Raw genomic sequence first — 27,554 nt, 5'->3', positions numbered from 1 at the left:
ATTCAATAATCAGTCATGTTACGAGATTAAGCCAGCAATGTAAACACATTATTGTATACCAATGGCTCTTTAGTACAGCCTAGTGGAAAAAACATAATTATTCTGGACTGGGCCAAGAAGGGTGTTTGATCCTCAGTCCCTTTTGAATCTGCTTCCTTTAAAAAGGCTGTGAATAAGACTACAGTGAAGTGTAAACCCATTTCTCACAGCTGACCACATCTATCTATACAATGATTGACTTTAAAATCATGTTGTGAAACCCATTTTCCTCTGCAGAAGCACACTTCCTGGGCTCCTCCTCAAATGTTCATGAAATTCATTTTGGCAGAAGGGTTTTTAAAGTATGGAAACCCTGAACTGCTCTCTCTCTTATCATTCGCTATGCATTTACACCTGGGGGAGAGTGGAAGCATTTTGTCTCTCTCTCTCTTTGTTTTCATCCTTTCACCTCTTTCAGCAGAGATTGCCAAATGCATGAAGCTCCTTGATGTATTTATGACACCCCTGGTTTGAGGCCAGCCAGCATGCCTGTACACTTCCCATGCCACATTCCTGTAGAGACCCATGAGTCCCTTTCAAAATGAATGGATTCCTCTAACTCACTGTCAAATACAAATACAACTATTCCAATAGGTTCCTTGCGGCTTCGCTGCTTGGCCCATAAAAAACAACTTGATCCAAATTTGTATTTGTATAGAGAACGTAACGCCTTAAATTAATTAATGAGTGCTAATTTGCTGATTTAGAGGCTCTCTTACCAACCGTCTCCCTGCTGTTAGGTGCACTCTGCACTGGAAGAAGAAAATATTTGCAATGGAGCTGGTGATTGTCTTTCCTCAAATACCTTGCCATTTCTAAACTGAGATAAGACACAGGACATTTGGATGCTGTTATTTTTAATAATACCGTTATTGTTACCTTTAGATAATCACAGCTGTTTAAACTTTCCCATGACAGGGACTGTATGAGTTTTACAATAAGTGTCATACATTTAAAAACACACCAAACATGATAGACACATACAGCACTGTCTGTTGTATAGATATAATAAGTGTGAGTTGTTACACGGTATACTTACTCGTTCGTTTGTTGAGTTATAACTGGTTGGTTTAGTTGCAAATGGATTGCTGCTTGTCCTGCTATTTTGAATATAAAAACGTGTATGAACCTGAGTCGTACTGTATATTGTTGTGTAAATAATTTATGGCCAACTCAATTTTTGGGCTGATAGGTCAGCTTTTTTATTTTTTTATTATTGTAGGCACCCTATAGCCTATAATATATGGTATAGTATATTTACATAGAAAGACACATAGACTAAATATACCGGTATAGCCTACTGGTTGTAACTTGCTTTGTTTCATTGTGTAAAACAAGTCAACTAATATGCAAATTAAATAATGTAATTTGCATAAACTACCGGTATATTTACATTTAGTCATTTAGCAGACGCTCTTATCCAGAGCGACTTACAGTAAGTATATAGCCTACAGGTATATTTAGTCTATACAATCTCATTAGCATCTTTAGACATCATAATTAAGATGAGCCAGACTGTTTTAGTAAATTGTTTTATAGTATTTACAAAATCCCTTCTGCCATTGACGCATCCGTTTCTGCAGTTCCGAATCTAGTGGAAATCTGCAGCATGGCTAAATTGCCTCCTCATGTCAACCCGTGATTAAAAACGTAAGCGTAGGTTTTCCAAATTCACTACGGATTCTACGTACGCCATTGCGCAAACCTCCCAGAGTGCTGTGCGCTTTTGCCATCTTGTCTGGTCTAGGCGAGTTGACTAAGGCAAAAGCGGCAGTTAGCTTGCTAGCTTGCTTCAGTACAGAAGAAGGAATCCTGACAGCTATTACTGCTCAATATAGTGAGCTCTCCTGACGACGGCACAGCTAAACTTTGTTAGTTAGAAGTCGTTGTTGAGGGATATTTGTTCTTTTTTGAGAGTTTGTAGGTGGACATAATGGATTTGTTTATATGATGTCGTACATGCTGGTTCCAAGGAAGGGAAAGAACTAGCTAACGTAACTAGCTGGCTACCTTTTGGGCTAACTAGTTAGCCAGCTACAGCTTGCTAAAAGGGAGAGTGGTGAAGAACGGGCCCGCCTCAGACTAAAGTATCAGTAGCAGCTGGTGAGCTGTAACTGCGACAGGGGCCTGCTTGCAACTCCGGAGCCGGGACAACACTTCACGGAGGAGGCCAGGTCTGGAAGAACCAAAGGAGGAGAGGTTGTGTGTCAGGGAGGCTGGTCCCTGCTCCCGCTGACTGATACGGCCAACTCCGAGTTCCGAGGAAGAGGGCTAGCTCATTGCTGGCTTTTACGGAGATATTGGGGAACACATGATGTCGCATACTAGTTTTTGTCGTAGTTACAAACTGTGAACTGCTAACTTAAGATAGTGATATTTAGCTAACTTGTCAAGTTGAGACACCAACCACTTTTATCTGGAAATAGAGGCGGGAGAGGCATTGATATTCAACATGTCAAAAATGCCGGCAAAGAAGAAGAGCTGTTTTCAGATCACAAGTGTGACTCAGGCTCAGGTGGCGGCCAGTACCAACACGGATGACACTGAAAGCCTGGACGACCCAGATGAATCTAGGACTGAGGATGTTTCGTCGGAAATTTTCGACGTGTCTCGGGCCGATTTGGGGGTATGTGAAAGGAGTTCATCCGAGGAAACCTTAAACAACGTAGGTGATGCAGAGGCTGCTGCAGTAATGGCGTTACAGTTATCGTTATCTCAAGAGGGGCCGCCACCGCTAGCAACAGGTCCTGTCAACGGGGGTCTTTCTGTTAAAAGTTCAGGCGCTGGTCATGGTATTACGCACGTTTTAGGAGGAAATGTGCCTCCGCCAGCCGCAAGTCTGCCCTCCATTCCAACTACGGCAACCCAGCAGCCACCATCCGTTAATGCTGGCCCTGCGGCGAACGTTGCTGCCAGCGTGTCCCAAGCACCCCTGGCGGCCACAACCTCGACAACAACAAGTTATAGTTCACGTTTCAGGGTCATTAAACTTGACCATGGTACAGGAGAGCCCTTCCGAAGGGGAAGATGGACTTGCACAGAGTTCTATGAGAGAGATTCCGATGGGTCTAGTATGAGTAGGACTGTGGATAGTATAAAACACGCTGTCACCCTTGATCACAATGTAGACAGTGGGTTAGGGACTACTGGTGGCTCTGTAGTCGTTCCCACCATCCTCCCAGCACAGAACCAGGAGTCCACCTCTGACAGCGGCTACTCAATTGCCCACCATGGCCATCTCCCGGAGCCTCAGCAGCAAGGCTACGGCTTAGCCCCTCAGATAGGGAGCACAGCAAGTGCCTTCCAGCCCACTGGGTACTCAGCTGTGGGGTCTCAACCTTCCCAACAGGCCCAGGTCAACGCACAGCCTGCTGCCCCCCAAACTCTCCTCCCTGGGGGGCTCAATGGTATGCCCCCAGGTACCATGCTGCAGAAATCCACCATCATGCCTCCTGCCACGCAGGCCCAGCAGTTGACCTATTCCGCTCATCCTGCGGGCATCTCGACGACCCAGCCAGACTACAGACAGCAGCACTTTGCTCAGATCCAGCCGCAGGGATCCGGCATTCAGACCCTTCTCATGGCCTCTCCATCCATGGGACCTCCAGTAAGCCAGGGACCCTCACCTGTCATGACCCCTGTTGGGGCTGGGGCCCAGGGGCTGGGGCTAGGCGCTCATGCTGGGGAGGTTCCTGGGACCTTACTTGGTGGTCAGGCAGCCTCGGGCCAGGGACTGTTGTTACAGGTGGGGGGCGGTGTAGCATCAGGCCTTCCAGGTGGTGCCCTCCAGCAGCCTGTGAGCCAGCCCCAGCCTTCCACCACCCACACCGGTGTTCAGAACGTGCCTGCCACAGTGCCCAGCGCCACCAACACCCCGCCGGGCATGCCAGGTGTCGTCCCCCAGGCCCAGGTAGCCCGTGGAGGGGCTTCAACGGTGGACCCGGCCGCCGGCTTCCCCCAGGGGGAGGAGGGCCGCAGGAAGTCGGAAGCCCTACCTCAGCCCAGCTTCACAAAGCCTTTCATCCCCGAAAGCCTACATCTCGCCACTCCCACCGTCAACAGTCTGTTTGGGATAGCTATCCCCATCGATGGGGATGAGGACAGGTAAGAGAAGAAGGGGGCGGGGGGGGGGGGGTACATGTATTCACCTTTTCTATTGTGGAAAAGTCCACTCTGTCTTATTACACTATAATTTTTTTGTGGTCTGTGTTTGTAGCATGTATAGATGTTCAGCTCTATACAAGTAGGCTTACGTAATAGGGAGGGTCGGTAAACATTCCTCGAAAATGAAAACAAAGCTCTGCTGACAGTAGGCAGGCTATCACTGATGGATGGAGGGAGGGAGTATCTGGAAGCAAGCCCCCGTGTTATAAGCTAGGCCTACATTCCCATGGCATTCTGCGGCAATGTGGTCATACTCTACATTGTAGAGAATGTCTCCCCTGTGCCAAAGCTGGCGTGAGGTATGCTATTAAAGGAAATGTTTGGTCGTACTCGAAAAACACCTTGACTGTTGTGTTCAGAAGGCAAATTTGGATTGCCATGGGGTGGGCTACCATGGGGAGAGCACTGTGCCAGTGAGAAGGAATGAGTGTTCCGATTCCGATTTTAGTGTTCTTGTGTTTCTGTTTATCATGACATGGGATAGTAAGCCAATTCATTATTAGAAGTCCCTTCTCTACTCCCCCCCCCCCCCCCCCCCCCCATCAAAACAGATTAGGCTAGTTGAATGGGGGTGGTTCAGTGAGCATTTAGATCCCCGACAATAAATTGTTTGGTAGATCACGCTTTCACCAACGTGAACGGAATACTCGCGAAACATGGCGGCTTGTGTCTACGATTCTCCAGGGCCACGATCTTACCCAGTCCCCCGAGTAACTCTACTCAGTAATTGTCTGCGTTATTTCACTTACGAACACACTGCAGTTGTTTTTTTGGCTTCAGTTCAAAACCTGCCGTACGACATTGCTCGAATTGAAGTGTAACCTTCTCACCCTTGGTTGTAAACAAATGTGCAGGCCAGGAGAGTTGCTGTCTGTTTGGAGCATGGTCTAGTTGGAGTGTTCCACTTTCACACATGCATGTTCTATGTTTACTCAAGCCTCATAGTTTATCAGTTCTCTTCTTTCCTCAGCACAGGGAAGTGTAGCACGCCAGGAGTGTGTGTGTGTGTGTAATATGTGAGTGTGTAGTTGGGGTGTCTTGAGGGAAATGAGGCCTGATTATATCGACCCAATATCCCCGATACTAAACATTGTTTACAGGGAGATTTATCATAGCAGTTGTCAATGTGCCCGAACAAAGTCAAAACGGAGTATGTTTTTGCCAGTGTGTGATGTCACAGAGGAACAGCCAGTGCCCGTTTCCTAATCAGTGTTGTATGTGTGCTGTGACATCAGCGGCTGTGTAACCATGGAGCACCAGTGGTGGCAGCAGGACAGGACGTGTGGAGAAGGGACGGTGACAGACAGACTCTGGGCGATGAGAGCCAGTCTGGGGGTCTGGCCAGCGATGAAACGGCTGGATTGATGGTGCTCTGAAGGCCTCCCCCTGTCGCTGTGTCTCTCGCGGTGGTTGGGTCCTGAGCAGGGCCCACGTTGACCTATAGGCTTATCTCCATCCTTGAGATGGCTCGGTTTTCATGCTGTCTTTAGCTGACTTGTGCTTTCTCTGTTTGCTTCTCTCTTTTTCTGTGGGGGGGGAGGGGTTCTCCTGAGGCTTCCTATAGATTCTCTCTCACTTTTTTGACCCCTCTCTCCCCCCTCACACACACACACAGACACAGACACGTAGGATATTCCTGTACTACAGTTTCGTGTTTGGTTAACCTTGGAGTATGTGCGCAGGCATGCGTGTCTTTATTGGAGACTTGATATTGATAAAAACAAAGTGAAACAAATAAATCAGGTTTATTTGAGATTTTATCAGCCATGGGCTAGTTAATCATGGCACGAAGCTTGCTGGGAGAATGGGGGGGGGGGGGGAGACTAACCTTTTTAAAGGATCGCCTCAAATTACCCTGCTTATGAAACTCCACTCCACAACACACACTCCTACTGTCATCCAGAAACACACTGTACTCGATTAGAAAGCTCGAAACGAGAAGGAGTTTGAAATGGCTTTGTTTACCTCTGTTCTGAATTACACACTGTCAAAGTTCTGGGGGTTGAAGTGGTGGAGTGGGAAGATTTGAGTCTTTTGCTTGGAAAGGTTGGTGTCTTATGCTTGTCCCTGTCTCTGGGACTAATAACTGGCGAGGCTGCGATTGAGACAAATTGACTCCATTCAACACAAAGACTTTGCCTTTAACTGGACTTAACTCCTTGGACCAATCACCTCACGGCACCTCAATGGAGAAGCTGGTGGGTTTTAGTGCATAAACGCGTGCTTCAGTTGGGATTGCATTGACTCCCTGTGTTAGTTTTTTTTAACTGTCCTTAACGGAGTCGCTCAGTGCCACATTTCCTGCTAGCGTCCCCAGTGACATTTAACTTGTCGATAGTTATCCTTTTTCGCTTCAGGGTTTCAGTTTGAATGCTACCAAAGGGAAGTTTTGCAACGACTCGTAATGGACTCGGTGGAAGTTCATTTACTTTTGCTTGTTGTCGTCAACCCCCCCCCCCCCCCCCCTCCACCCCCCTGCTGATTAGCTGGCCTGTCAGCCTATCTGACAACACGCAGGAGCTCTTCCCCTCTGATAAGACTCACACTTTTAAGAGCTCCTCTTTTCTCCTGCATTCGCCTGTTCGGTTGGCACCAGGCTATTCTGGGTGACCGGCCTAGCTGTTGCAGAGGTGAAGGTACGGGACCGTTGTGTCTCGCCTGTCTCTGCTCAGGTGCAAAAGTCATACATGAGCGAAGGCTCTTTGTGAGGGAAGGAGGGCTGGGCGCGAGGCGAAGAGGGACACAGTGAAATCTGTACATTCTGTTCCTGGACGTATGTGCTGGAAGTAGCTCACCTGTGCGATTGTTCCGCCCCTTTTGACAGACAGGCAGCTAGCCTTGGTGAAGTGTTGAGTGAGCGGCGCATGAAAACATCCTTTGTATGCCGTGCAGATATGAGCAGCGCGGCTCATTGGAGGCCGTGCTCCATATGCTGGCCCCTCGACTACAGTGGGCCTCAGTCATATCTCTGCTCCCTGGAGTTTATGTGGGCCCCCCCCACTCCCCCCCCCCCACTCCCCCCCCCCCATCACTGTCTCAGACCTGTAATTAGAGCTGGACACTTAAGGCGATCATTCACATTTAAAAGCAGTTTGCCGTCTTTAAGCTAAAAAAACCCGCTTCCCTTTAGCGTTGGAATGGCGTTCTGAAAACCCCTGGGTTGAGGAATACGTTGCAATGTTTTTTACACTTAACGAGAAGATTGTATTCGTGTTGAGATGGGTTTGTGTGTTGGCAAGGAAGGGATTTGACCGACTGGCTTATGCAAAATTTTAAAGACCCTGTGAATATGCTGTCTGATACTTCCAGTAGTTCTTAGTCCTCTTTTGACTTTATGATTAGTGTGTGTGTCTACTGTGCTGTCTCCCACAGCAGTGTTGGATAGGGAGGCTCTCTGCAGCTTATTCAGTAATGACAGCCGTTGGAATGACTGGATGTTTTAGCTCATTCAACTTGCAGGACAAAACAGTGAGCGAACAAGCGTTTGTGTACTGGACATGCATGAGGTTGATCTAACCCTCCACCCCCCCCCCCCCACACACACACACACACACCCACACACACACACACACACCCACGCCCGTCTACCTCATGGCAACGTGTGTTCCTGCCGACTGGGGGAGATGCAGGGGAGAGGGGAGGGGGAGTTGGGGACTTTGGTTGCCGGGGCGGCCGGGAAACAAGACAAGGGAGCAGCTCATTCTCCACATGTGACCCGGGTGAACTTCCAGGGACCCATTCCTGGAGTGCCCTGAATGGCCCCAATTGTGAAATGCCCGGGGCTTCATATGGACAGACGGCTAGGACAAGCACCCCATCCGGCAACTTCCCCCTGTCTGTCTGCCACCCCCCCCCCCCCCCTCCATCCACCCCCCTGCAGTCTCCCCCATTCTCCCCATCCTCCAGTTTGATTCACTTCACTGACTCGCTATTTAGTCCGCTGTTGTTCCATCCATTGCCTGTCTGTCTTTTACCCACACTATCATTGGGACATTGACGATTCACCGACCATTCCGGTGTCTACTTGCCAGGATGAAGGGGTTGTTTTTAATAAGCTAGACGTTGCACTGTTGCATCCTCACAGCCCATAAGATTTGTTCACACAGACTTGTTGATTATTTTATTTTATTCCAAGACTGTTTTTGGACATAGATTTTCCGGCACAGACGAGTAATTTGTTTGTAGTTGCGTTTCTCAGGAAATTAAATGGATTTTTACTACAAGAGTCTTGGTAGCTATTTTGAAGGTTGCGTGTTGGGGGGAATTAATTTCCTTTTCTGAGGATTTCAAAGACCACAAATGTGTCTCGTTTGACCTATGGTTGGACCACAAATTCAGAGCTTCTGCCCTGCAGCCCTCTAGTCAAGATGAAATTGTCCCTTCGAAGCTGCCTTGCACTACCATCTTAGTCCCTGTTCCTACACTAACCCAATTGTGTCAGTGAGGGGAACTAAATCATCCTCCTAGTTGTCTATGTAATAAGCAGTTCCTAGAATGCGAAATGTCAGCCTCTATTTTTCCCAAACAATTGGGGACTCAGTCTTTGTCTCTCTCTCTCCCCCCTTTCTCTTTCTCTCTCTTATGTACTCATCCTCCTCCCCCTTTTCACACTTTCTTTCGGTCTGGTTACAGTATGTGAAGTATGTTGTTCTTCATTTTGAAAAGGAAGTCTCAAGACCAAAGATAACTTGTCAGGTTCTTGTTATCGTTCTGTGCTTGCTACATAGCTCACTGTAATAGACTGCTGACTTCTTGTGTTCTTGTGAACAATGACTAATAGATTAGGAACTGCGTGATTGTCTTTTCAATGGGCTTTGTGAATCTGCATGCTTGTGTGGACATATTTGACAAGCGATCCTTACCTAGGAACATAGAGGCCTAGTTTGCATACAGGCATTTTTGAGTCAAACCTACCACCAACAATGGTAACTATTTGTTAAGTATTAGTAAAACATAAGGCCTCCTCACTCAGGTCAGTTTGTATGTTGACTAAGATGTCAAGTCTCTCCAAATACAGTTTTACGTTCCATGACTGGAAAGTACACATTTGGAACAACAGGTTTGCTCCAACAACTAGGACTAGTCGTCAAGTACAAAACCCTCACTCACAGTTGGGCCTCTGAGTGAAAGGGAACTAAAGTCCATTTGAGTACAAATAATTTTTGATTATTTACTGTTTCAGAGAACTCCCAATGTAAAAGTACCCAACAGCCAACATGACTCAGAGATAAGTCCTGAACGATAACAAATGTTAGCTTTGAAGCTAGCTGCACATATGTCAATAAACCTCACTGACGTAGCCAGCAGTTCAAAGAGGACCTAACCCTAACCTTTAGAAAAAGAATATCAGAGTTGACACCATATCTATTAATGAGTATGGGGATCCATTTTATTCTGCTGCATCATACTTGGTGGGATTAATAATGAAGCTGGCTGTGGCCTCTGATTGCCTCTGTGTACATCACAGTTGACTGTGATACTAAACGCCGGCCTCCTTCAGAGACCATAGAGCTGAGTCTGTGCCGCTGCTGGTGAGCCCCATGGAGGGAGGGAGGAGGTCCAGTTAGGCGGTTCCAGTGCAGAGGGCCCCCTCAGACCCCAAATGTCTGAACAGTGAGTAATGAGGATGTGCGGAAAGCAAGGCAGGCAGCTGCGTTGGAGTCATTCTCTCTCTCGATCGTTCTCTCTCTCGATCGTTCTCTCTCACTGGGGTTTCTGGGACTTATCCTTTTTGTGCGTATCTCTACCTTTCTCTATTGTGATTCAGTCAAGTTTTGAGTGACTTGGTTAGTAAATGGGCTGTGATGAGCAAACCTTATGTCGCCTGCGTTATACACTGCAGCAGTGTATACCAGGCCTGGTAGGAGTGGAACATTGTGGCTGCATTGACTCAGCAGTACAGGGGAATAGGGTATTTTATGGGGTTTACTTTGGGTAAATATAGAGAGCAGAACATCAAAAGTCAAATTAGGTATCCTTTTTGTTTTGTTTTTTTACTCGTAAATCTGGCTGTCCTTGAATGGCCTGATATATAAAGTCTATGGGTTGTTCTTATAATCTTTTGCCTCGGAGCTCCTTTTTCGAATGAGCTTCATTGTCCTTCAAAAGCTTTGATGTGTGTTTTTTCTTCTTCTCACCACTAAATACATCCTCCACACCTTATTGTTTTCTCCAACTCTCTGGAGGGTTTGCTATTGTCAGCATTCAGTAGTTTCAGTTCCCCCCTCTGTCTCCCAGTTGAGCGACCGATGCTGAGAAGTGGGCAAGTGTGTTACTGGCCGTCTAAAGAGGCAGTTGGACATTCACTCTGGCTGTTTTTGAGACTGTTACGGAATCCGTTTTCAGTTTCCCTGTAGTCATCATCCCTGACTCTTGGGAACAGAAACTGAGGAGAAAGTGTTGGATCAGGGCGTGGTCACATGGGAGCAATATACAGAACAGCCTTCATTTTTGAGTCATCAATTCACTATATTGAGGCATCAATGAACTAATACAGTGTGTCGGTAGAAAGTGTGGAACTGGCATGGTGGCCTTCCATGCCATAGTGAATGTCCTCATGTGCCTTGTAATGGGCTATGACTAATGTGTGCTAAGCTCTCACACCATCCTTCCTCTGTGCCCTCAAGCCAACTACTTGTTTTTGCCCAATCTGTGACAAAGAAAATCTCACAATCCCTGAAGAAACATGAATGGGCGCCGGAAGAAAACACGTCAAATGAAATACTTCACGTAATGAAGGATTGCGATACAAAAAAAAAAGGTTTATGCTTAGAAGGCTCCTCCCAATGCCAGCCCTGACAACTTAATCATAGGTCTTTCACCTTCAAATCCCTCTCCCTGCATCAGCCCTTTCACACAGACCTTAAAAGCACCCAAATTTGGAACTCCAGTTCAGATAAAGGTTGGCCCAGGGCAACTAAGTGTGCAGTCCTAATGTCACACCCAACCAAGGGGGGTACGGTATGTACCTAAATGACTAAATGTAAAGGGTTTCAGATGTTTGTAAGCTGTCAGCCGCTCTCCAGATGAAAGGATTGGGATGCTTGGACCCCGTTCTTATTAGGACTGGCATCCCCTAGCCTGCATCTGCCTCTTTTTTTTTTATTGGCTGTCTAATGCGCAGTTAGGAAGACCTGGAGGGATATATTGGAAATCAAAAGTCACATGGCTGCACATAGTGTTCCTATAAAACAACAAAACCATTTCCAAAGTGTGGATATGCAACCCCTTCTGAATGAGACCTTGGCAGGGGCACTTGTGGGAGCTGCGCCGGGTCTTCCCAGGCTCCCCGGCCTGTCGCACCGCCTCTCCTGTCCGCCGGGCCGCACCCCCAGCGCATCTCCCCAAACGTAGCTTGTGTCTCATTAGCACCCCCCCCTCCTCCCGTGCAACAGGCCGACCCACATCGAACCCCAGGCAAAGTCACTGGAGAGTGGCAGTGTTGTTAAAAAGCAGTGTCTGGCCCAGCCAGAACTGACCTGAGGGGCCGAGGGAGTTCAGAGGGTCGAAGTCACGCTTCTGGACCCGAGTTAGTGCTTTTATTGAAACAGTCTTTGTGGACGAATTCGACCCTGGTTCGTGAAATTAAGCATGTAGTCCCGTCTCTGAACGTGTAGACTTCTTGTCATGGTTTGTTCGTTTTCTAAGTCGTTAGGACAAGGCCAAGTTCTAGAGTCGCCTCTCAGTTTGGTGGAGCTATCATGTTGGTGCCAGGAAAAGAAAGTGTCATTAGAGGGGAATTTAACACCCTTTTGTATGCATGGCTGTTGCGTAACGATGCCATCTTTGTGTTGCCTACTTTGCTTGCTTTACATGTTGCCGGGTCCTGTCGATGAATGATTTTACCAGTGTGATGTCCAACGCCCTAATCTCTCCCCGTGCAGTTGTACAAAGGGTTTCAGCGTGCACTTAATTTCTCTCACACACAGGACTGTCCCCCTCTGTGTCCCAAACACACCTTCTAAAGAGTGAGACCAGGGCCATGCCTAGTCGATGTTTAGCTGGCTACACAGCTGAGGCTTGCTCGGAGGAGCGGTTCATGGCTGCGCAATCGAAGGCATCCTCTTCCCTATCTCCTCCCAAAGGGCGATCCTTCAACTTAATCGGACTAGCCCTCATACCGCAGCACTGCACCATCCAGCTGACTCACCCACAGGCCCTAGCCGCTTCCTGCCTCAGTCATAAACCTGTCTCCACAGTGAGCTCATTCTGGATTGACCCGCACAGGCACTCATATCCGTGTATGGATCAGATCCGTCTTCCTGTGTGACTCAGGAAGTACTGTAGTGGTGGAACAGGAAGAGTGACATCAGAAAGTGAGGGCCCCCCTGAAGGCTGAACTTCCTCACTGTGTGCAAGAACCTGCCGCGTTCGCACGGCTTGGGGAAAAAGGTTAGGCTGGGAATGCGGCCCGTCATGAAGCGGAGGGTTATTAGTGGAGGTATTTCAGTGGCTCCAGGGTGATGGGGGACGTCCACTGGCCCCCCAGAGTGACCTGTGCGGTACACCACCCCGATATTCCTTAGTGTCATTTCTAGTGGGTTTAGAGGCTCGAGATTAAATCAATGTTGTTATTGTGTTAATCCATGCCGAAGTCTTGTAATACAACTTGCGCACACTGGACTGCGGTTTTGACTTGTCACAGCACAGTGTTTTTTTAAGCTTGTGTTTTCAGGCGGTCTTGTGCAACATGAAATTGGCAGCCCTCACTAATCTCTTATATTCTCTGAAATACAGTAGACTCTCAATGAGATACATTCAATATGTTGCATACAGACATGCTAACTGTAGGTAAAGGATGTTAGAGCACGTTTGACTAGATGACTAGTTTTGTACATGACCTCTCAGAGCTTTTTTTTCTTTCGAAAAAAAAAACGGTCTGCCAGCTTTTATGGGACCTGTCACAATGACATGACATTTCTTTAAGGCAAACATTAGTGGGTCGGAGACTGAAAATGCCCAATTTGGGTATTTTCATTTGCTCTCCTCTAGGCTCAATACACGTTTCTCTTTGAACTCAGACAAAATAATATGCAAAGTTCTTGACAGACAATGCTGCATTTGTCAAGTGAACGTGAAATAATAATACCACTTAACTTAAGCCCAGAAGGATACACAAGGCTCCCATTAACAAACTCTTCAGGCTATAGGTTACCCAGACAGGAAACCTATCTTTGGACACCTGCCTAGCAGCATTCCCCCCCACCTTCGTACACACACAATTTCACCTCAGCGACCATGTATGTCAAAGCCTTAGGTTTTTTGAAATCCGAAAAGAATCGCTGAATCCACGCATTATAAGAAATCTGAGATAAAGACGAAAAGAGAGATTTGGATTGTAGTGGTACAGACTTGCCGTGAATAATACTTTTAATCAACGGACCGGAATCATCACTTTAGGCAGTGTGTCAGTGAAGGATTGGAGCTTGTCTCCTGGCACACCTGTCATCCTACATGTCAAAAGCCTACAAACATCTTTTAATTAAACACGGTCAAATAACTATTGTTTTATTTGCCCAATAACTGACATGCTCAAATAATCTATCGTAATGGATGCCGGCGGGCCATCTTTTAGCTGTATCAAGCTTAACCCTTGTGTTATCTTCGGGTCATTCCGACCCATCAGTCATTGTGACCCACCATCGTATTGCGACAACTTTACCGCATACAAAAACAAAGTGAAGCATTTTCTTTTAACCGTAGGGCTGTCTCAGACCCTCCACATTGCGAAGGTTAAAAGAAAATTATTTTTATTTGTTTTTGTATTGGGTAAAATTGGGTAAACACAACGATGGTTCGTTATGAACCTTTGGGTCATGTGACCCAAAGGCAGCACAAGGGTTAAACATTGTAAGGTTCGTTCTGGTGTTGGTTGGCAGATGTTAGGTACAAATTTAGGAAGCACCCCCCCTCCCACCCCATTAATATCAGTCTCTGTCTTCCTCACACTTGGACATGAGGGTTCAGAGGTAATGGTGTCTCGGTCCATCTCTGTCTATAAACCCAGAGCGCAGCTCACACAGCTTGCTTTATATGAGGCGTGCTGCTTACGCCCCGGGTAAACATAAGGTGAAATGGGCTCTTTCAGTCCTCACTCGACTCCCAAACACGGGTTCTTGGGGACAGAGAGGAGGGACGTCCAGCGGCGAGTGAAAATGCACGGAAACTTGTCATAAATTCCCCAGTCAGTCGTAAACGAAGCAGTGCCTCCTGAATGAGCCCTTCCGATTGGATGGACGACCTTGCTTTTCCTGTTCTCGCTGGCATTTCGCGTTTAATCTCGTTTGTCCTCAGGGACCTCTGGAGGGTAGGTCTCTGAGCTTTTGAGCTGTCAAGTTTACGGTTTCAGAGACCACCCTCGCTCCTAAAGGCCCTTAAGTCCTCTGTGTGTACAGTGCTTACTGTGGTCTCGTAGCCTCGATTATAGCAAAGCCAGTCTGACTGTTAAAACATTTAAATCGGTTTATTCAACTTCAGTTGTATTTAAGGCTAAGCATGTCTTCGTAAGAACATTTATTGTGGATCTTTAACACCAACCTTAGAACGAAAAGCCAAATTGGAAAAGAATAACATCAGACTTGTGAGTCCTTTTAAAGGTGATGAATGCATAGGTGCTTATTTTCCCCCCATCGTGCAGAGCACAGAAACATCTGGAAGGACATTTTTAAAGTTGTCTGTATTACCCTTGACTGGCATCTGACCCCATGAAGACCAAATGTTTATTTCTCCTGGAAGTGTGTTTTTGCTGTTGCCCATGGACCCTGGATACATCACATCTGAATTGAGAGGCCCCAACAACCTGGGACTTGTCAGTCAGCCCGTTCTCCTCCATGATGTCTCCCTCTCACGTGCTCTCTCTCTCTCCCTTTGTGCATGTCTCTCTCCCCACCTCACTCATGTTTTCTTCCATCTTTCCTGTTTCTCTGTTAAAATGCAGGAACCCGTACGCTGCTTTTTTCCAAGCCTTCCCAACTAGCAGATTACGTGGCTCAAAGTCTTTCAGTAATAGGTATGAGCTTGTATGTGTGTGTGTGTGTGTGTGTGTTTGCTTGCCAGCGATGGTCAGCGACCCCTGGACCCCCCCCGAGTGTGCACGGAGAAAGCATGGCATTGTGGGATGGGGTTTCTGCTGCTCACTGCAGGCAACTCTTCAGGACTCGTTGACACTTTTAGTGTGGTAATCTGACAGTCACGAGGAGCCGGCGCTCATGTTTCTCCGGCCCTGTACGAGCGCACAGCATCGAGCCATGGGTCTGGACGACAAGAGCACATTGAGATTATCTCATGATTTAGATAAGCAATGTATGCATATAAGATGCATGTGCACCAACCAAAAACACGCTCACTTTAATTAGCCTTGTAGTGATTGTAAGTAACCGATATTTACAGGATGAAAACGACACTGAGGAAGACCAAGAAATATTGTTTGAAAACAAGCGATGGATATTAAAAAGAAAAAGTGTCATCGCTTTTATAAGAGGAAAAAACGTCACTTGTTGTTTTACTGACATCACTAAAAGGTTCATTCATTAATAACCAACTGTGTGAAGATGGTTTGGCTTGTTGACACGGAAGTGCCATTTACACCTAATTCCTTACTGAAACATTAAGGTTCAACTGATAATGAGTAACTCAATGAAGTTAATAGGTTGAATCACATTTGTTGAGTCCTCAAAACTACAGTCCAAAATCACTTGGCTGCCTTGTTTTTGTCTTGTATGTACCTTGAACTAAGAAGTTGTTATAGTGTAACTCAGTCATTTGTTTAATAGATTTTTACGGTAGGCTGATTGGCAGTCTGTGTTACTCTTAATATTGCTTTTATAAGCTACAGGTTTTATTGGCTGATGTGAAGGCAAAGGTTTTTTGATGTGGCAGCAGATTACCGAAGGCGATGTTAGTCATATACCTGTTCCTTATGTTATGAAGATAGATGAAAAGCTGACAGCTCTTGGCAAGCCCATTATGGCTCTGTGCCACGGACACAATTTGTTTCTTAGAAAGTTAATTTAGTTTGTTTCTCCGTTCCACTTTCAGGAAACATCTCATTTAAGTGTGTTTGTTGAGATATGGAAGGCCTCGCGGCTGAGTCTGTCCGATCTAATGGCTTATGTAATGAAAGGTCATCTTTTAAAGACTGTTGTCCAGTGTTCGCATATATGTTGGTACAGTACAGAGTGTTACACCCCTGGCCCCCATCTATTTAAAAATTCACCCTGAGTAACTGCTAAGTTCAAACAAGGTCAGGGGTGTGGATTTACAGAGGTTGGATATGTTTGCCATGTTAAACAATACATAGATGCCCCACAATCTTTTGCATCTTGTAGTCATCCCTTTGTGTCGGGCCATTTACAACTTCCACACCCTTTGTGTGACTTGGATATTGGTCAATTGTCACATCAAGCACCATAGGTCGACTTCAGAACACCTCCTGTGTGTTCACACACAAGTCCTTTTGTCATAAAGCGTAAACCCGTAATCTTTCCGCAATAAAGCTCAGTGGAACATGTGATGCGACTGAACAATACCTGTGGCCCCGCTGAACACAAACAGCAAATCCCACACCTGTGTTTGTCTTTGTAGGGAAGATGGACTTGTTAAAGTGTTTGGGTAAACACCCCTAACAGCAGAAGCAGTTGTGTAAGAGTCGTGGCTTGGTTTGGCCCCAGCTTTACAGCGTCTGTTTGATCCCGATCCAGCTGAAAGACACTGTGGTGCCCTGTGACGAACAGAGAAGCTTTATTCAAAACGGGTTCATCTTAACGACAGGTGAACCTGTGGGAGCGGTCTCCACCTCACTTTGTTTCCAGTTCGTATCTTGGCAAGGTCTGACTTGTTGGGAGTGTTTACAGTTTGAGGGCATTCCATGTTGGTCTCCCTTGATTAAAGTTATGCCAAAACTACCTGTAAGTAGTATCAAGCAGTCGCAGTTTTGAGTTTGTCCGACTCTTTTAAGTAAGGTAACTTGACAATCCGTCTTGTTGAGTTAAAAGAAGCTGCATTCGTCACACAATTTGGCGTTCATTTGGCGATTCTAAAACCGGAGTGTCATGAGTGAACTGAATTGATTCCACTTGTGTCTCGGCTTGTTAGAATCTCCCCTCAAAACAATGAAGAGGGAGAGGTATTTCCTGGTAGCTGTATTAACTAGTTACAGGTCACACTCGACTGTATTGCTTTTTCGGCTTTTCCCGTAACCAGCTGAATGGGTCATTGTAACGGTTGCAGCACCGAAAATATCTCTAAGCCCTAACTAAAGTAGCAGTGGCTTTTATTTAAAACATTTTATTTTACTTCTAAATTAAACACTTTATGATGACGAGCTGTAAAAGGCTGACAGATTTATATGTGGAGTCAGTTCACCTGACTCGTCCCTCCAAAGTCTGCTGCATAGGTTGATCCAGGCCGGGTATGCAGCCCATGTTTACGACAGGGAAGCAAACAGTTAGTTTTCAAGAAAGAGGAAACGTCCTCGTGGGAAAGAAGCTAGCTACCGATGTGCCACGTTGTAAATGCCGTTCTTTGCCACGAGCCAATATCTGAGGGTGGTAGTTTACGCTTTATGAGATCAAACCACCCGTCCTTACCTCAGAGGTAGCTTTAATTAACAGAACCCTCCTATTGTAATTGCTAACAGGCAGTAGTACATTTCCTTGGTCCCCCCCCACCCCCAAAGTCCAATTTTTATTTTCCAAGTCACGTTGAAGACCACACGCAACAGTAAGTACATCATTTTGAGCGGATTACTCACTGCCTCCACTGGAGTGTCTCCCAGCTCAATTTCTGTGTCCAGGCCCCCAGTGGACGTGATACTGGAAAGCACTCTGATCTTTCACTTTACGAGGGGCGTAGAGGGGATCATGTCCTGTGGTCATTTAAAATGCTTACGTAAGAGTCCCTAGAACACCCAGTACAAAAAAAAAGAGAAGCCAAGTAGTTGGCGAGCTAGTTGCGACCCCTGCCCTTTACCAATCTGGCCAATCACGTTGGCTGCCAACAGACAGAGTCTTCACGTCGAGGTGGGATCTACCGGGTGAGACACAGATTTATTAGCACATGACACCCAGTGTTTTCTTCCATGCTAACATGACCAGGAGAACCTCAGTTTCAGAGAGGAGGCCCTAAATGACTCTCTCCCCTTGATCCTGTGATAATGAGCTTGTGAATGCAAGGGCATACAAGCCGGAAGAGGCTACTATTGTGTCATGAAGCATCAATGTCACCTCATGATAAGGACTGTCATTGAGTTAGCTAACACATTGACCCTAAACACCTTCCAATGAGGTTATCCCCCCTCAGCAAGTGATAAAGGAACTCAAGATTTAGACAGACGGCATCAAAAAAACAAAAAGAACAAAAAAATAAAATCTAAATAGAACATATTGAACATGACCTTTGACAGTGCCAGGCCCCTTTATAAGGTGACCATTGAAGACTGGAATACTCCATAGATGTTCTGCAACCACCCACCCCCCCCCTGCCTTCACATATGGAATTTGATGGTCACATTACAGCAGTGCCTAGTTATCGTCTCACGTCCTCAGAAGCCCCAGGGGTGGGGGGGGGGGGGGGGGGGGGGTAACCCTTTCTGCCTGGCAGGATAGGATTCTCTGCCATCTAACAAGCTTCCCAGCTGGAAGTTATTATAGCCCCAACATAGGCTAAAATAACACACCATACCTCAATTGAATATTAGACACAACCAGAGGGGGATATGTGTGTTCCAAGATATAACGTGTATTCTACTGAAGGCATGGAGGCTCCTCTGTTGCCTCCTTGTCTGCATCAATCATAGACTCCCCCTCCTCCTCCTCCTTTAGTTATCTACACACTCACCAAGGGGTGACACCCCCCTTTGAAAGGACTGGAGTCCAGAAGTCTCCCAGAGCTTACAACCTGGGACATCTGCAGACAGCAGCAGCTGTTTTTTTGCACCAGGAATAAGCATTATGCAATAGTCTAGTGAGCGGGTCAGACTCCATCACTTCAGTTCCCTATGGTCTGTTTACAGGGAAACTGTCTTGGCAGGGAGGGGTGTGTGTGTGTGTGGGGGGGGGGTGCAAGCTCCTACCCATGACTCTGATTTAGCACTGGAAAAATAACCGTGTTTACCAGTCCAGCGTGTGCTTCACCTGTGATAAGCAGAGCAGGTTTGGTCCTGTATCTGCCACACGTGTTTGTAAATGTCTATTTGAGCTCTGTCCTGTTGTCAAGTCATAAACCTGACCCACTTGGAAGTCTTGGGGTTCCTAGAACCTGTCCCCATGAAACAGCCCCTATTAGCTTACCCAACTCATCAACATCACATTGCTTCAATGCATTCAAGGCAAACATGCATTTGAATCATTCGAATGGCCTTACCCTCATGGCCTTAGTGCCAAGACAATTTTGCATAGAAATATTGAAACATGGAAATTCACACCAGTCCTCACAGACCCCCTGTTGTGCCCGTTTGGGGTCTTTGTGCTTAAACGAAGGAAGCCCTCAATTAAGAGGGTATTTAGGAGAAAACAATGAGGCATTTACTTCTGCTTATTGACTTAGTTAAACCTATAGAAAATAACTTGGATTAAGTAAATCAAAGGTTTTACCATTACTAACCAACAGCATGTTACCAAGGAAAACAAAAGCCCGAAAACAAACGACAACAGTACAATTATTTTGCTGTCATCATTACAAAATGGGGCCTTTAACCCTTTAATTATAGGAAATGGGGAAAACGACTCGGGAGTGTCTGCTGACATCATCTGGTTTCACAAAGAAGTGCAGCCGTGATAAAGCCAGCGCTAACGCAGGGAGATAAACCAGATCTCCGAGTAAGAAAGAGCCTGACAGCCACTCGTCAAGGCAATAAGCGCTGCTCCGCCGCCGTCTCCCCTCGCCAGCGCTCGAGAGCCCCGTGGGGGGGCCCACCGACGGGCTGGACGAGGATTTGTTCAGCTGCCTTCTCTGGCGGTGTGTTTGTATGCCTTTCGGATGGGGAAGTGTGCCTGTGCATCTGGCCTTAATGGACAACACATTGTGTTCTTGTCTCCTAAGGGAATCATGTGATAGAGTGGAGAGGGAGAGGGGGCGGGGGTTGGGGGGGACCCCACTCTGGCCATGCACGTGTCTCCATGTTTTTCGCATGACGATATTATGGCCGAAACCCAAACCTGAACTTTTTTTTTTATGTAACTTGAGGGGAGGGTTGACTTGATTTGTATGTTGTTTTTTCTTCCTGTGTGCGCGAGAGGGGGCATTTGTTGTGATGTTGGTCTTCAGATCTGCAGGGCCGGGTGGCGGGGGGGGGAGCTGGTGTCCGTGGAGTGGTGGTCTGGAGGGCCTGGTGGTGACACACGTGTGCACTGTTGTGGTCCGCACAGAGGGACCTTGTTATGGGTGACACCCAGCGAGGAGCCCTTACGTAAACGCGCCACATGTTTTCCTCCTGGAATCAAATGTACGGCTTGTTTTATTTTCCTTGGAAGCTGATTGGCAACAAATTACATTTGCTGCCAATGTTGTGGGGCTGTTTGTTTTTTTGTTTTTTTTTGCCCTCCATTTCCTTTTAACCCGTCCTGGCCAGTCTCCCAACAGACAAACAAGATCATGTGACCCAGTCTTCATGGTGTCACTGTTTTGGAAAATGATACAAACACATTCCATCCTAGGTTTGTTAGTATTCTCTCATCTTTGTCCCGGATGTGTTAATGGCTTGTTCAAAGGAAAAGAATGTCATGTTCTTGTTTATCAATGGCCAGATTGCAATCAAGTCTCCCCCAAGACGAGGAATGCTGCTCCTTGGCTCCATCACGTTAGCATATAGCCGACTTGTGGCACCTCCTCCCGACCATACATTGTCTTTGTTCCAGCAGTACTCTTCCTCAGCCACCATGCATACCTTGGTTGGGTGGATAGGAAAGTGGGTCATCGCAGTGGGGACAGTGCATGTACTATGATGCTCAGCTGTTAACAAAGGAGCAGAGTTCAAACTCTTAAAGGACCCATAGTTAAGTTAGGCATTTCTCGAAATGTTAAAAGTTAACGATGATAAAAGATGTACTCTAGATATGTCTGCACCTTCACAAAGGTAACAAATAGACACTTTTAGATTAAACTTTTAGGGAGGACTGTCATAGCTGACTCGTTTTTTGCTCGGTATCTACTTCTGTGGATTGATGAAATGGGGAAAAGGCATTAGAAAAAAATACATTAGCACACATGAGCAACCATGTACTAAATATTAAACTTATTACAAAGCACATCCTTTGAAATGTGCTAATTTAAATCGGGCGTTAGGACTGCTGTGTGACAAATGTATTTATAATATAATCATTATAAGGACTTTAGAGTCAGGCAGCGGAGACTTGATTTACACAGCAAGACGTCCGTCAAAATATACGGATTTGAACATTGATTTACAGTAGGTTTTTATTTGCGGCTCTGTAGCACTTCTTTGAAACATATTTTGTTAAATGATTCGAAACATTCAGCCTATGTTGAATGAGCCTACAAACATTTGCCTACAAACATTTGCAGACCTGAGCTAACACGCATATTTCCCATAAAATAATGTAATGTTAAACTGTTATTTCATACTCTGGCCTTGATTGATGAGTGTTGGCATCAGTTAGATGTGAGTGACTTGAAGTACTTGGATAACCTTTAGCATGCGTAATGAGGGTGGACCACAACGCGCTTAACTCCTCCTCTTACATTCTTTAAAACAAGGCCATGTGATGTTAACTTCTTTAAAGACTGTGGATGGTAATATTACCAACTACACACTGGACTGCCTTTCTGTATGAAGCGCTATCTTGGTAGCTTTTGTGACTTAACGAATATTATTGGATACGTTCAACTATGAGGTGTAAAATGAGTTACAGCTTTCCCTGCTCGCCGTCCTCACCATCATATTCAGGACAATTGGTTCCTTACAGGGCAAGATGCACCAGGTAATTGTCAGACATTGCTAGGCCTAGTCTTTACAGCCTACCTTGTTTCGTGTGTTTTGCATTTTGTTAATTGTATTGATGTTAAAGTCGTTAGAACCATGTCCATTTTACTGGATCTAACGTTGATCTATTTTTCTTTCGTTATGCACGTGCAAAACTTAAACTTACATTTTGACTTGATGCCTGCATATTATTGGTTGAGTTTTGTTATACAAGATTATTTAAAATGTATCATTTGGTGCTGGTAATTGTAGCCTATATTGTTTTTAACGCGCTACCACATCGGGCAGCAAGGTCCCCGCGTGCCCACACGCTGAGACGCTCTACTGCAGGCAGTCACGTAGTAAACGTAATGCCTCGATAGGAACTTTTAGTTAAGGTTGATAAACGGTGGGGTCGAGTCGCTTCATTTTTAATAAGTGCAACGTCGGATGTCTCATATAATCTAAAATGTCTCCCATATCTATATAAAATGGTGTAATTCAGTCTAAGAAAAATTATGACAATATTACTTTGGCTCTGCACAAACTGCTCTGTTTGGAAATAGAAAAGCCCTTGCCAGAGCACCTTCTAGCGGTGTGTAGCGATCGAGCCCCTTTGTTCAGGCAATGTTCTCTGGGCGGTGGTGTGCACATGAGGCAGTAGTAGCATAAATCCAGGAATAAAAACCTTAATGATCTGGCAGATTCGCAAAAAAAAAGTACCGTGGACATTTAAATTTTATAACCCGAAGTAGGGTACCGGACACTGTGAGTATTGTGCGTTTTCTAGGACATACTGGTACACATTAGATTTGGGGGACGAGTAATCGCCTAAAAACGCTTCTCGACGATATATATAGCTTTATGTCTGTGCCTTATAGATATGGATATATATATATATATATAGATTGTATTTTAATCAATAATATTACATAAACCCTATATTTAGAAAGCATGCTTACCAATGCAAGAAAAGATCCTATGTTATATTTTCTTCTGTTAGACCATGGAAGTCGTCATTGTTTTTACAGAAGACGTTATGGGGGAAAAACGTTGTACATTATAAAAGTGTTTCATACATTTGCATAGAAAACGCACCGTCATGTTCTCTAAAGTTGTTTGCATTGAATCGGAAATTTATATGTGCTTTCCAATAGCAGTTATGACCTCTTTCCTTCATGCTTTGCTTGTTTGTGTGGGAAGTCTTGTTAAGTTATCAATGACCATTGTGTGCGCATTCGTGACTAATGTACAGTATCTATTTAATACGGAGTTACTCCCCAGGATGTGATTTCCAGTAATTGTAGGGTGTGCCGACGAGGCTAGTGGGGCCCCGTAGAGGTGTGTGTGTGTGCGGCATTGTGCTGTTCAAATGCGTCATGTGACGCTCCTGCGTTAGCAATGGCTTATTGCAGCCTATTGAAAGTGCACTGTATCGCGAAATAATGTTACACACAATAGAGCACTCAATGGGGTGGATGGAATTTTTGTATGAACCCCCTGCCCTTCAACTCTTGACATTTGGCTTCTTCTACTGACCTCAAAAACATCTGTGCACACGTTCCTTTTCTCATATCAACTGAAGTAAAAGTTTCAATAATACAAATGTTGTCATGAATTTGTGTGTATTCTTAACAGGAAGTCAAAGGAGTGGCTGAGTCCTGTTTTTCTTTTGAAACTTAAACTTGTGGAAACAGAAACATTTAAGAAGTTGATATCTCCACGTTGCCTACTTGTGAAGTTCTATGACGTAGTCTTGTTTGACGTGCAGGATCTCCACTGGCACAGGAGCAGTTTTGAGAGGATTGGAACGAATGTGGGATGATTCTGCGCTCTTCAACTTATTGGCTGACATTTTTCTTTCCTTTCTCTTTCACAGTACATCTGGTGCTAGCGTTGTAGCCATCGATAACAAGATTGAGCAGGCAATGGTAAGTTTATCTTCTATAGCCTCGGCTCTCTTTGTGCTCCACTCTGTATTTCAGACAGATTCCCCCACTGTGTCCCATACTTTAAAGTAATACACAATCACGAGGATGCACTGTAGGTTTAAGCCTGATGGTATATACACTCTTACCCTCATTTACAGTACAGTCCATTCCACTAGTAAATACTAATACTTCACGCACAGCTTTATGTTAGTTTAACTCTGTGCAGGCCTGACCTGATGTCTGTTTTCTCTCGCTTCACAATCTTATCCTCTGTCTCTCTCCCCCCCCCCCCCCCCCCCCCCTCTCTCTCTCTCTCTCTCTCTCTCTCTCTCTCTCTCTCTCTCTCTGTCTCTCTCTCTTTGTCTCTGTCTGTCTGTCTCTCGCTCGTCTCTCTCCCTCTGTCTGTCTCTCGGCCTCAGGATTTGGTGAAGAGCCATCTGATGTATGCGGTGCGCGAGGAGGTGGAGGTGCTGAAGGAGCAGATCAAGGAGCTGTACGAGAGGAACTCTATGCTGGAGCGGGAGAACGCCGTGCTCAAGTCCCTGGCCAACAGCGACCAGCTCACCCAGCTGTCCACCCAGCTCAGCCCGGTGGGCAGCACCTCCCCGCCCCAGCAGCAGGCCGGCCTCCCCCCTACAGCCAGCACCACCACCCCCCTGGGCCACCACCAGGAGGGCAGCCAGGCCCTCGGCACCCCCGTGCAGCCTAACGTCACCTCAGCGTGATCCCCCCCCCTGCCTCTCACTCACACACCTCCCATCGTCACGGAAGCGAGGGATCCCACACCCCACCCCACCCAGAAAACAACCCTCATCCCAGCTACTTAAAAAAAAAAAAAAAAAGAGAAGAAAAAAAAGCTCAGAACTGCATTTGATATGTTTTTTGGGGTTAGGGTTTTGGGGGGACAGGAAAAATGCAACACAATCAGCCTTGTTTGCCACCCTGGTCTCCGACTCGCGTGATAAGCCATGCTTCGCTGTGTGCGCGCTGCTCTTTGGGCCTTCCCAGTATTAGACAAGTTGTCTGTTATCCTGTGAGAGCGTCCGTTTGGCCAGGCGGCCCATGTACGCGCCAGGGCAGCCTGGGCGAGGTTTCCGGGCGCGGCGCGGCCGTGTTCGCCCAGGGCAAGAAGAGAGGTGGTGGGGGCGCTCAGCTTGATTTGGTGGTGGGCGAAACCGCAAACTGGGGGCGAAGGTGTTCCCAAGCATCCTAGGAGACCATGGATTGTACTCCAGTTACCCTTACCTCTTGGCTCTATGCAGCCATTTGGCGGGGGACGAGAGGAGAGAAGGACTAATGAGACTGACACAGAAGAGTAGGTTCACTGACCAAAAGAAGGTAGACTGTGAGCCTTTGCTTTTTTTTTTTTCTTTTTTTTACGCTGCAAGACTAGTTTATTTTTCTCTTCTTCTACTGCCCCCCCCCCCCCCCCACCACAAAAAAAGCCACCATACCTAGACATCTGTCACAATACTCTTATAAGTTCAGTTTTACTGTTTGCATTTATTTATTTCAGGGCTGCTATTTTCATAATGTAAATGAACAATGTCACAGACATACTTCTATAAAAATTTAAAAAATTACAGTTCTTTTTGTTTTTTGGTATGTTAGATAATTGGTCAGGTATTCCATTAGTAGTCTATATTGCAACAAGTAGTTCCTGTGTAGGCAATAAGAATATGAATCCTTCAGCAAGGCAATTTCCCCATGGCGTAGTGCTAACACTAAAGGCAGTTAACTTCAAATCCAGGTTGAATGTACATTTTTGTAAAGCGTGTAAAGTATTAAAGAGCATGGAGGGTTTGTACAGGGGAACGTAAGTTCTAGAAATATATCTTCAGTGGTATGTTTTGATGAAGAAAACTGTTCATTTACTTTGCTATAGTTTCTTTGTCAAAAAATAAAGAGAGATTGCCATACTTCCCCAACCTTACGGAATTCTACTTTCGCATACTTTCTTTTTTGGGCTGAGGGTGAAAAGCTGTGAAATTGTTCAACCTACTTTGTAACCAAAGACGTAAAGCTGTGTAAGACTTCTTCTTTTTTTTTTCTTTTTTTTTTATGCACACACTTTATGTATTATTTTTTACTTTCTCCTTCACTTTATTTTCGTTGTTGCTGTTTAGCATGTCTTGCATGATCTATAATCAAACCACTTTCTTACCTCATGTTTGTATCGAGCACTCTTATCATAACATTAACTAGTCAGTCTGTGAAAGATGGAGAAAGAATGGAGCCCGGAGTCAGGGGAAATAGAATGGTAGAAGAAGAGAATTTGGAGGGAATTAAAAATAAATCGACTGTTGCGTTGCAGAAAGGTCTAGTGTGGCGCACACTAGTCACAAAATGAAGTGAGACATCTTTTCTTTCTTTTTTTGTAAGTGTAAATGGTGTTTTGAATTTCATATGCAGACAACACATTTTGTTACATTGCAAATGTTAATGTATTTAATGAATGCAAGCGTTTAGATTCCGGTTGTAGTGTACCAACACGTACTTTGTTGAAAAGAATGACAACCATACCTGAAAATATAAAAAGTGAACTCAATGGAAACCAATGTACATTTCACACAACTCCAGTTAGAACCCAGTCAAATTCAGTGTGAGCCTATGAGAGATGTCTTGTCTGTGTTACATGTCTTTTGTGCCTCCTGTACCATGTGTCTCCTGTTGGAGGCATCCTGGTTCATTCTTTGTGGCTTAGAACCAAACCAAAATGGTCTATAATTGTACAATCAGTCATCTTTATGGGATGAACTTGGATTTCACTTTCTGCAGCTGTTTTTTTTTTTTTTTTTTTTTAGTTTCTGTTTGAAGGAAGACGCCGTGTACATGCCAAGTGTACTGTATGAACGTGATCACTGAGCCTTGGAGAAAATATCTTAACGATGCCCTTGTAATGTGCTGTTCTGACAATTTTAGTTTTTAGTCAAATAAATTACTGTTTTATTAAGAATGTCAGTGAATGTCCATCGATTTCTTTTGCTCCTATCTGGGTTTCATCATCCCGCAAGTAAGCTGAAATGGATGGTTTCAACAAACGCAAGCATTCAGGTGTTTACATATTTATAGATTCTCGGCCCGTAAACCTCTTTTAAACATGGTGCTTGGAGATTTCCTACTCTGATCAGAACCGTATCACCACCTACTGCATCAGCACCCGTCTGCTGCTCCACCACCCGTCTGCTACTCCACCAGTGTTTCCAGTCATCGCTTCTTGAATCACACTTGGGTGCATGACCAATGTCACAATACTTCAGCCTCACGGATCACTTGTCTAGAAAGGACATGGTTTACGTGCCTTTATCTAGAGTTTCACCACAGGAAGTGGAAGGACAAGGAAATGTCACATCTCAGATACGTGACGAGCCTCCAGTCATCTACCTCTTCATAGTTCCCCGCCGCAGGTATGGACCCAACAATCCCTCGCATGCCTGAGCTCTTCATAATATCTGTGACTGTCATGACTGAAATGTGCAAATGCAACTAAAATAACTTCAGCA

At 45.6% G+C, this 27,554-nt stretch overlaps 1 protein-coding gene across 1 annotated transcript; it reads left to right on the top strand.

The window, feature by feature from the left end:
* The first annotated feature begins 1,735 nt into the window (after window positions 1-1,735).
* On the top strand, window positions 1,736-27,012 carry tsc22d2 (TSC22 domain family 2). The gene is made up of 3 exons (XM_062450318.1): window positions 1,736-4,143; window positions 24,000-24,051; window positions 24,471-27,012. The coding sequence occupies exons 1-3, from the start codon at window positions 2,492-2,494 to the stop codon at window positions 24,774-24,776; spliced, it is 2,010 nt and encodes a 669-aa protein (XP_062306302.1). The 5' UTR covers window positions 1,736-2,491; the 3' UTR covers window positions 24,777-27,012.
* Window positions 27,013-27,554: the final 542 nt, after the last annotated feature.

Source organism: Osmerus eperlanus, chromosome 24 (genome assembly GCF_963692335.1).
Source record: "Osmerus eperlanus chromosome 24, fOsmEpe2.1, whole genome shotgun sequence".
NCBI classification, from domain to species: Eukaryota; Metazoa; Chordata; class Actinopteri; order Osmeriformes; family Osmeridae; genus Osmerus; species Osmerus eperlanus.
This window is presented reverse-complemented; position numbering and strand designations above follow the sequence as displayed.

Bases quoted from the DNA above. Each gene is read 5' to 3' on its own strand.
- tsc22d2 (XM_062450318.1), top strand. From the start codon at position 2,492: ATGTCAAAAATGCCGGCAAAGAAGAAGAGCTGTTTTCAGATCACAAGT. The intron at 4,144-23,999 runs GTAAGAGAAGAA...TCTCTTTCACAG, and splicing joins ATCGATGGGGATGAGGACAG to TACATCTGGTGCTAGCGTTG. The intron at 24,052-24,470 runs GTAAGTTTATCT...TCTCGGCCTCAG, and splicing joins ACAAGATTGAGCAGGCAATG to GATTTGGTGAAGAGCCATCT.